This window comes from Gobius niger (genome assembly GCF_951799975.1).
Source record: "Gobius niger genome assembly, chromosome: 20".
Lineage (NCBI taxonomy): Eukaryota > Metazoa > Chordata > Actinopteri > Gobiiformes > Gobiidae > Gobius > Gobius niger.
In genome coordinates, this window is record NC_136871.1 from 21,643,732 (window position 1) to 21,654,895 (window position 11,164).

Here is an 11,164-nt window from a genome sequence, read left to right on the forward strand (position 1 = left end):
TAAGCTAGCTAACAAACGGCTTTAGCATGTTAGCTTCAAAATGGCTCAAATCGAAGCTAGCGTTATAGGGCTGTGCAATTAATCGAAATTCGATTACGATTTCGATTACAACAGTAAACGATTACAAAATTAGCATAATCGCAAAAAATCTATTTTTCTTTTTCTTTTTTTTCCTTATTTTTTTTTTGTTCAAAATGCTTTTTTTTTTTTTTTTTTTACAATTTTTTTTTTTTTTTGCAAAGCACACTTGCGTTATTTCAGGCCGCTGGGATTATTTTCCCTTCGCTTTTCACGTGCCGTGGCTCATGCTTTTGTCTGACATAAAAACAAACAGCGCTGTGTGATGATGGCCGCACTGCTTGGTTTACTTGTGCAGGTGTGAGGACTGGCCAGCAGGGGGCAGGTGTGTAATCAAGGCATACTTGAAATCATTTGTACTTTTATGTCTGTCCAGAAAACATAAAGTGTAGTGTAGTGTTTTGATTAATAAATAAATAGAATAAAGATAGACTTTTTTTTTAAGGCAACAAATAATCGTTTGAATAATCGTGATTTCAATTATGACAAAAATAATCGTGATTATTATTTTTTCAATAATCGAGCAGCCCTAGCTAGCGTCTCTGTTTTTCAGATCAGTGTCTTTTGTTTAAGGCACTAACTAAAGGAAAGCTCTCATTACAGAAACAATGAGAGCTTGACCTCGGCCAAATAGGCCAAATAGTTTGACCTAGGCTAAACTATACCCGGGTTTAATCTGGGTGGGGATTCATTTGGCCTGTTGCACCCCGGTCTCCCCTGCTCCACAGAAGCACAAGGACATGCTGAATCTGTACATGACCAGGCCTTCTCTTTTATCTATTATTTTGTCATGACAGCCTCTAACAACTGCCACCAACTCACCAACTGAGCGCTCAATTTGAAAGTAAAAAAAGAAATCCTTGCATCTGCTCATTAACTGCCTTATGTGGTCAGGGGCGACTATATCAAAGAGGTGCTGTGTTGTGAGCCAACATAGCTAATTTGTGTCTCCGTGGAAGAACTGAAGCGAAGAACTGAGAGCACATTAATCTGGAGTTAATCAGCAGGACTCCTCAGAACAGCACAGAGCGGTTTGAATAAAATGGATTCTTAATGGCACATCTTCCGTCGACATGCGGCACGTGCCTTCTGCAATGACAGAACATTAATCAAGTCGTGTCTCTGGGCTGTGATGTAGCGCGTGTGCGAGGAGAACTGCTGCTTTCTTATTAACCCCCGAACTCTAATGCCAGGGGTGGGAAGAATACGTCTTTTAGATGCACCAGTTGTATCTTTGAGAAGGTTTTGAAGTGTTTCGCAAAAGCAGAATCCACACTTTTTATTTCATATAACCGCAACAGCAGCCAGTGAAGCAAACATTTCAGACACAGAAAAGGATAAGAGTGCTTCAGAGGGTCCTTTTGTATTAGGCTGAGCAAACAGGTGCTCTTCGAGGATAGCTTATCTACTACAAACATTTCAAACATTTATGTTCAATATATTTAAAGTTGAAATTTCAATTATATTCATTACTATGGATTTGACCAATTTAAAGGTGAATCTTTTGATGCGAAAGCCTTTTGACCTTGTAGTGACCCAGCGCTGTTTGAGTGGTCAGTGTGTCGCTCCAGGATCAATTGATTTTCTGGTGAGAGGGTCCGTCAGCAGTAAAAAGCCAGTCGCTAGATCGCTGCAAGGTCAAACACGCACCAGTTTAGTATGAAAGGTCATGCTGTCATATTCACATGTTAAATGCACCCACAACTTAAACCACTTTATTTGCCAAACAATTGTTGTCCCTGCCTCAAGTCCTTGAACGCCCTGCCATTACATACATTTTAAACCAATAATTGTGAACCACTCGCGTCCTGTTAATGATGACAGTTTGTTTTTCACTATCATTGCTGTGGAAATCTTGTCAACACGGCAAACTAACTACAATCAATATTATTTTACAACTAATTGAAGACTAATGTGTCACCAATTTTTAAGTTGCTGGAATGACAGGACACAGCTGAATTAAACTGTATTTTTTGATGACAGCAAATCATTTGCTATTTACAAATCTGATCTGTGAATGAAATGTTTCTTCTCAGACTTGATGGATTGTTGCGTATGTAAGTCTGTTGTGAACTGTGTCTCCATTTTAGGCCTCAGTGAAATGCCACTTGGAAATGTCAGCTGTAAAGATGGGACATTTTGGACTTGGAAAAGAGCAGACGGACGATCTGAACAGGAAGGAAATGGATTGTGAAAATTGCAGTGTTTTGTTGCATGAAATTACATCTTCACACAATTAAACAGGAATTCTCATCCTTTAGTTTCTTTTGAGGATTATTTCACCAGGACAGTCCCACTGATAGTTTCACTGAGATTAAAGCTGCAGAGAAAATGTTTTAGGAGAAAGCTACATGGATACAGAGAGAACATGCTGGTGGAGCCCCAATAATGCACTTTTTGTAATAATAAGTATGAATTAATAAACTGTGTGCACAGCTATTCTACACATTTACGATCCTCCCATATGTGTAATCGAATCTTGCAGACTAAGAAAGAATAAACGTGTCTTCTTCACTTTCCAATAAAGGAGGTTGTTTAAAGCCTTGACTTGATCTCATTAATTCTCGACATGGATGCCTGCCCAATAACCCTCGTCTGTGTCGTCAGGAGCCACGTTGTGAAACAGAACGACTGACGGCCCCTCGGACAGGTAATTTAAACGTCCCATCTGTCTCTGTGTTCATTTGGCATTGACATTGCTTCACCACCAATCACATAATGCCTGTTCTTGGCAGCTGCATCGGTTTACAGTAGGCCCATGATTCATGTCTCTCATTGAGCCTAAAAAGACAGATACCCTATATGGTACCAGATTATATGGTTTTCACAGGTAATTCTGGCTCAAGGAGATGGTTCCATACTAGAGTGAATCCATGTGGTCATCAGTTTTGATTATGTAGCTATTTTTTACAAACAAACTGCCAAGCCAAATGTATGCCAGGATACATCAGTGTAAAACTGCATTAAAAAAAGGAAAGAAAAGGATGTATCTCTTTTTATACATAAGATCTGTTGGAACTATAGGGTTAAATTAGCTTGATTTGTGTTTTCATAGATTGAACATAAAAAGCGAGCGCTAACAGGTTGTGTTCACATTTAAGTATGTGATGATGTCATAATGTCAGGCGGAGGGCAGGTGCCAATACAGTTTCTGTTCAAATCTCCAAAACGAAAATTGTCAAATGTTTTTCCTCATTAGTGTTAGAGAAATTAGCAATGGTGTTTGAGAGGGTAGATGAAAAATAGGCGTCAGTCTGGATGTCTTAAACAGGAGAAGTTTATTTACCATCGGTGCGGGACCCGGAGACATGAACTCCAGACATTGCGCTAGTCCTACCATTAAGTCTGTCCATGCACCCAGCATGATAAATAGCGATTTAATGTTATCCTCTAACAATTAGTATTTGATAGTGATTGGATTCACAAACCTGCCACATTATTTTTATTGCTGAAAGTATTTTGTACTAGACAACATCACGCTCATGTTTTTGAATATTGTCTCCACTTTTGGACGCTTTTATGAGGAAAAGACGATGATTCTCCCAGTAATGACTGACATATTAACCAAAGACTAAGACAGAAAACCTGCAGTCGTCAGTTACCATAGTTACCGCCATAGAACTTTCAGTTGCTCCACGTTAATTATAAAATCTTCATGATGTTGTGACGTCACATGAACACAACCTATTGAGGTCAATCCAACTCTGTCCATTAAAGTGATTAATGTTTAAAAAGAAGATGTGTTTCCAATTGAAAGACTAGTTTATTAAAAGTTTTGCCATAGGTCCTTGCCCTAGTTGGAACCATTCAGTTCAGATTTGATCATAATCATGTACTGTCTCAATGCATGCATTTAGGTCAATTTCAGAATTATTGTGCAGGGACTGAATGTCAGGCTGTGTTGTCAGTTGGGCTTCATAATGCCTGTAATTCCTCTGATTAACTTGACTTCAGGGCGCATCCCTTTCAGTCCTATATAGTGGCTGGGAATGATGGTAGACACTGCAATATCTGACAAAAAGCAAATGAAGCTGTGGGACTTATTGGTCTTTACAAGGTGGAGCTCATTCCTCAGTAGACTTCAGCATCCAGTGCAATTGTCAAACAAAAGCAGGAGCAGTGAGATGTGACATGTGCTTCACAGTTCACAGTACACCGCCTGGGACATATCTCTGAGCTTGACGTGTTGGTGAGTATGAGAATAAAGTGAATGAAATGTGCCGACTTACATAGGCTATATACATGCACAAACAAACAGGAGATTAGTCCACAATGCACAGTTTCTTCAATTAAGATCAGAAATTTGTGCACTTTCTTAAAAGGATAATGGCGGATGTAAACAATCAAATGTCCCCCCCCCTTTAAAGTGATGTAAGTTTAAATGTTTTACAAATTTTATAGATTGTGCATAATTGACCGCCTGGGTTTGAAATTTGAATTAAAATAAATAATGTTAAAATAACAAGACTTTTTCTAAAGTCCCTGCCTTTGCTGATTTTAGCAACTGATGAGAATCCCCGGGATACCACTTTGACCAATGAGACAAGCTTTTCCTGTGAGCTGGCCTGTCAGGCCCAATCAGGAGGGAGGGGGAGGAGCTTGATCGTTTACTTTTGAAAATTGTGTTCCTGCTCCCCTCATTTTGCAAATTAGGAGAGGAATTGCTTACTTTTGAAATTTCACTCTATCGCTCCTCACTTTGCAAACTTAGAGACTATCACTTTAACAGATAAAACGAGTCAAGAAAAACTGATTTGCTTTGATCATGCAATACAAGCTGGGCATCCTGTATTCTTGTAGCACAGCTAAAATGGTGTTATTATGGTTTAGACAACTGAAGTAGCCAATATTAATGTCTAATTGACACAAAAACATAGACCTTTATGTTTTACATGTCGGCTGTAAGTATCAGTTATTGTAAGGGTTTACAGGCTGATAATGTTATGAGCTCCAGTATAAAGGCTGTGTTCATGAAGCCTATACCATATCATTTCCTTTGCTGTTTCCTCCTCTAATCTAAAGACTGCATGGCCTGGCATCCCTGTGTGGAAATCCCAGCACATTCCTACCTGTTGCCTTTGAGTGCTGTGGTCGGAGGAGCGATGGAGCATCCGGGCGAGAATGAAGATGAAAGTCAGCGAAGTGTGTTTAAAAAAAAAGCAGCTTTAACCTGCCTTGGCCGTGAGGAAGAGCCGGGAGTTTCCACTTTCTACAGATTTCAGCAGCAGCGATGGAAGCAGGCCACACACGCCAGAACCGGAGATTATTAGAATAAATAATATATCGGCTACTACAATAAAAATAGTTTCTGTTTTCTGTCATTTAAACCATGAAGTGTCTTCCTCTCTGCGGCTGGATCCTTTGGACAACTTTTTTGGAATCCACAGCGACAGGTAGGGGCACAAGTTAGGCTAAAGTTCTGACGATAGAAGAGGGCTGTCTAATGGTTCCTGATTTGTTGTATACGTTTCTGTCGCAATTTGAGGAATTCATAGTCTAATCCAATTCAACTTTATTTACAGAGCACCAGTGTTAATTTTGACAACATATTTTAATTTAGTTTTAGTCTTAGTCTTTTGACGAAAATGTAATTCGATTTTAGTCTAGTTTTAGTCCAAAAAATCTTCAATTTTAGTCTAGTTTTAGTCGACTAAAATTGCAAGTAAATTTAGTCGACTAAATTTAAGACAAATTTAGTCGACTTTGCATTGATAATATTCATTAGAATCATATTTAATCGTGTTTCTCTGCTTCATGGAGCTGCTCCTCATGGACAAAGCTCCGAGCTGATCCTTTGGCAGAGAATTCACATGATCTGAGGATCTTTCAGACGGACAATAGAAGTTTGGATGATTTTAGTCTCTCCCTTTCATTTTTATTTAGTCTTATTTTAGTCGAGTAAAATATCTGGACATTTTAGTCATAGTTTTAGTCTCATGTAAAACTTTTAACTTAGTTTTAGTCCAATTTTAGTCGTCAAAAATATCACTTTGACTAAAATTAAGACTAAATATTTTAGTCGACGAAATTAACACTGCAGAGCACTTTAAAAAAAAAACAATATCGACCAAAGTGCTGAACACAACAGTAAAAATTACATTATTAGACAAATGAACTGTAAAAAACACGAAAACATTCAAAAGTCAAACTTCTCAGGCTGTGTTAACAAAGGTGCGCTTTAAGGGAGGATTTAAAAAGAACAAGTGACTCTATCTATCTTACAGTGTTTTTCTTTGTTTTGTACTATCACATATTCAAGCCCTTTTCAATACAATAGGCCAACTGACTAACTTACACACACTCGTGGTTAATCTCTAACCAAACACATCTACTCCAGTTCAGCTTTACCCAAATCCATCAAATGTAATGCCTCATTTGAAAGACCTATACAGAACTCATCTAAACGGATCATTTTCCTTGTGTTGTTGCTTTTAGATATGGGTAAAAGCCAAGCTGGAGAAAATGTGCTCGGTTCAGGTGTGGGTTAAGGGGTTAAATCTATTCGTGCCTATACCACAAGCATGACTGTATGTGTGAAACTCAGTGGCAAAATTAACTTACGAGTATATTATTTGTTAGTGTTAAATATAATACCCCCTTTTGGCTTTCACTAAAAGGCTGGCCGCAGAACAACTATTTCCACACAAACTTGGCCCAGCTGTGAAAGTACGCAGCTACTCCTCACCATTGTACTGAGTAAATTGCTCTGCTCTTTTCCTCCGCAGGGATCCTTCGCCTCCTTATCAGTGGCTGCAGTTGGCCACCACTAATTAGAAGTAAATATTATGACTCAATTAACCAACTCCAATAATAGCACCGGGGAATGTATGGTGCGTGGCTTTAGTTTTTCTGTGCTTCAAGCTTCTGGGTATAGGATACAACAAGAACAAAGGCCTTCAGGTCATCTCAGTCCTGAAACATGCAACTGTTCGTCTTTTTGATGTTGGCAGCACATTGGGTGAACTTCAGAGGCTCTATTACCATATTTGCCTTCATCTGTGTTGAGCTGCAGCCTGGCATATGGCCCTGGAACAGTTTGAAACCTATTACATGACAGATGACAAGCTCACATCTTTCCAGCTCCTGTGAAATCCATGTGTTCTTCATGAAATGCGAAGAAGGAATGATAGCTCCATCAACAAGGCTTATCTTCTCCAAACTTCAGATTATTTTTCTTTGCCGTCTCTGCCAAGGATGCTAGGGTTTGCCACACTTTGTTAGTATGCTGCTTTCTGTGTTATCATACAAGGGGGTTGTTTAAAGGCAGAAATTGTGCATTTTTGGTGTGTTAGACAGAACATAAACTCATTGCTTCCATGGGTTGATATGTAGCACCATGCCGAGGTACTTCTGTCTTTGTTTGTGTCTAAATCTTCCACAGTACATGCAAGGCTATAAATATAATGTAATGTGAGGGTCGGCACGTATTGGCAATTAGGGATGACATTCAGTCAAGTGAAAGAATTAATGCATTGAAAATTCTTCAGGTGAATGAGAAATACCCTTTTTCTATGTCCAAAACCTCGACTTAGAAAACCACAGCAAGCATTTTTTTCAACCATTTGCCACAGTAAACCCTAAAATGTTCTCCGTACGACCTTAAGTATCTTCATAACTTCAGCACTGGAGGAGTCATTGATGGTTGCCTATTATTCATTCTCTTTATTCGATACAAAGCCCCCAGATACTCAACCTTGACGTTAATTAAATAGGATTCGTAAAGGTGTGAAAGAAGGAGTCTTTTTTTTTTAATAAGCTCATTTGTGATATTATGCAACGGCAGCCAGGTCATCCATCACTGCCAAAGGTCTTTGGGATGAGCTCAAGAATATGAGTCTCTCTATATTATTAATATTCATATTAAACCATAATTAAGCTTCTATCTTTTGGTGGACTGATCATCTGTAATGCTGTATGGCAGTGATACACTGTGTATTACCCCATGTCCTAGTATGGCTTTAGATCTAACAACGCCTGTGGTTTAGACCAAACTCATCTGATCAGTACCGATAGATTGACTTATAGTTGATAATGTCCTCCACAAAAAGTAAAAAGAATGTATATAATTTTTGTTTTTCAGGGCTGAACTGCAGTGAGGGAGACCTTCTCATCCTGCTGGACTCTTCTGGGAGTGTCTCAAACCTCGAGTTCCAGCGCATGGTCCGATTCACCTCTGCCCTGCTCCAGGCCTTCGCTCTGGGACCAGGTCATGTGCGGGTGGGGCTGCTGCAGGTGGGCACTCAGCCCATCCTCGAGTTCGACCTGGACGTTCACACAGACCAGGAAAGCCTCCAAACATCTCTTGGCAATCTCAGGCAGCTGCAGGGAGACACCAACACGGAAGCCGCCCTTGGTGTAGCCCGCAGAGTCCTGGTCGATTCGGTGATGGATGTCCCAAAGGTGCTGCTGTGGCTCACGGATGGAGTGCAGCCTGGAGATGTGGAGGGTCCCATGGTAGCGCTGAAAGCGAGGGGGGTGTATGTTTTAGCTATTTTTTCGGTACATGGAAACTTCCAGGTATTACAGCGCATAGTATCGCCTCCAATCGAGTCCCACCTGTACTCAGTGGACATCTACAACATTGAGATAATCACAGAGGATCTGAGGGAGGCTTTAATCAGTATGTATCAGAACCTCGCTTTCAGGGTGTTCACTTTAATACATCCCTTCTTTTGTGTCTGTGTAAACTGTCAGTCATCCAAACAAACGTTTAGAACGTCCAGTGATCAGAAAGCTGAAAGGTCACACAGTCACTGCTGTTGTGGGTCTGAGTGCTGGTTCAGATTGTAGCAAAAGAGCAAAGATGGTTTGAAAGGGTCAAAACAGTCATTGTCTTTGATAGAAAGAGAACCTCTCTTAAAATTAATATATAAAATAATCATAATAGTGATTTAAATACAACCTGCCTTTATTTTCAACTTTATTCTCATATCCACAGTAACCAGCACTAGGCCAATGAGATTTCTGTCTTGTGGAATTGTGGAGTCCCATTTGTGTTCATTAACATGCCCGTTCCAAACCAAGTCTAATAATACAAAATAATGAAGGTGTTCCTCAAATGTGAGATACTCAACCAAGAGCCTTTGTTTTTTCACTGAGTTAAAGTCTCCCTCTAATTTCCTTTACAGAAATCTTCAGCGTGAAGCGGCTCCATTTGATTCACTTGACATCCCACAATGCTTTGCTGCAGTGGTGCCCGGTCCTCACAGCTGACAGTGGTTACTATGAGCTGTGGCTCTCTGGTCCTGGGGCGGGCTCTGAGAGCAGACGGTATCTTTCGGCAGAGTCCAGTTCAGTGGAGCTGAGCGGCCTGTACCCTGAGACCTCCTATACAGCCTTCCTCCAGCCGCAGTCCAAGGACGGGCTGTTTAACACACTGTCAGTGCACTTCACCACTACAGCTGGTGAGAAGATATAGCTTAAAACATCGCTGAACACAGCAGCTCGCACTTTTACTTTTTTATCACCTTTTCATAGAGCTTCTCTATGCTGCTGCTGCTTTACTGCTGTAAGGAGAGTATGTGTCATCCTGCACTGTATTGGACTGTTAAGGGATTATGTTAAACCACTTTTAATGTGGCCCCTTCATAAAAACAGGCCTGGATTTGTGTTTTGTTTTGAGTAATTACCGCATGCTTGGATAATTTTGCGTATTCACATCATCTACCACTCAAGAGCTCAGAACCCCTACCTGCTGATATCATGTCCACTAATAGCTAATAGTTCTGTTTGAAAGTTGAATGCTCTTACCTGTTCTCAGCTACGTTGAAGGCTAAGGGATTCAGTAGTATTTAGAAAATTCAATTTAGTTTAAATTGCTTTTCATATTCATTTGTAACAAGAGACTTATCATGACAGATATACGCTGTGGAAACATGAATCAATATCTCTGTGAATGCACAGTTTGTCACCATTACAAATCTCATGTTCTCTGTGTCATCACTTCCTTATTTCCTGCAGATGTTTTGAGTCCTGCGGTGGTCTACGTCTCAGACCGCAGTCCCCGGGAGGTGCAAGTCAGCTGGGGTCCCCTACAGCCATCACTCATCCAGGGATACACAGTGGAGTACGGGACGATCCCCCGTGGACAGGTCCACACCATGATGTTTGGAAACCATCAAAACAGTGCTGTTGTGAGGGGCCTGGAGCCTGAGACTGAGTACCTCATTACTGTGACCGCTCGCCATGGAAACGGAGAGGAGAGGGCCATGTCTGTGAGGGCGTGCACACAAGCAGGTACTGCTAGTGCTATGCAACTGTATTAGATAATAATAACATATTATCCTCTGCAAACAACAACTGTCTGTAGCTTCGATTGCTACAACTGACATGCATGTGATTCTTAAACCGTCATCTCTCTAAAATAACACTCTTGATTCTGAATGTTTCACCCAGCAGTATGTATCGTGATGGATGTGGTTCAGAGTTTTCTGTCCAAAAATAGCCAGGCCTGTACTGAAAGTGACATTGTATGGATGACTTCTATATCTGGACAGTGTGCTGGCCATAGGTACTCTATAACTGTGATTCGCCCTTCTTGTATCCCTCACAGAACCCAACCCGGCTCTCGTCGACCTGCAGCTGCATCCCACGGACCAAGAGGAGATTCAGGTGATGTGGAAGGCTCATGACGAGGGTGTGAGAGGGTACTGGCTCAGCTGGGACAGTCCACAATCCAAAAAACAGTTCCTGTTTGTGGCTCCCTCCGCTGACTCTGCCTTTATCCCTAACATCGCTCAAAGAGGTCGCGTCTGTGTGTCTCCTGTATATAGCTCGGGGCGAGGGGACGGCATATGCTGCACTGTGCGCTAAGAAAAACAAACACAACTTATTGTTTGGAGTTCAGTTTGACATTTTGGATAAAACATGAGGCAAATATTTCTCAACTGTTGCCATGGAGTCATACTGTACTTAAGGGCCATTGGTGAGCCCCAGTTTCATCCTTGGGAATTTGATCTCTCCCCCTTCTTATGTCACTACTGTTTTAGAGCATTATTATTATTTCTTTAACACGTACATTTGAAATACCGTTTAAAAATAAAAATAGCATTTAATACAGGGACTGTCCCACCAGCTAAGAAATTAT

At 40.7% G+C, this 11,164-nt stretch overlaps 1 protein-coding gene across 1 annotated transcript; it reads left to right on the forward strand.

Moving 5' to 3' along the window:
* Positions 1-5,105: 5,105 nt before the first annotated feature.
* LOC306979590 (von Willebrand factor A domain-containing protein 1-like) lies at positions 5,106-10,890 on the forward strand (the record flags this gene model as incomplete). The annotated part of the gene is made up of 5 exons (XM_079578602.1): positions 5,106-5,211; positions 8,159-8,698; positions 9,207-9,482; positions 10,039-10,314; positions 10,631-10,890. 5 exons carry the CDS (start codon positions 5,106-5,108, stop codon positions 10,888-10,890), a joined length of 1,458 nt encoding a protein of 485 aa, XP_079434728.1.
* Positions 10,891-11,164: the final 274 nt, after the last annotated feature.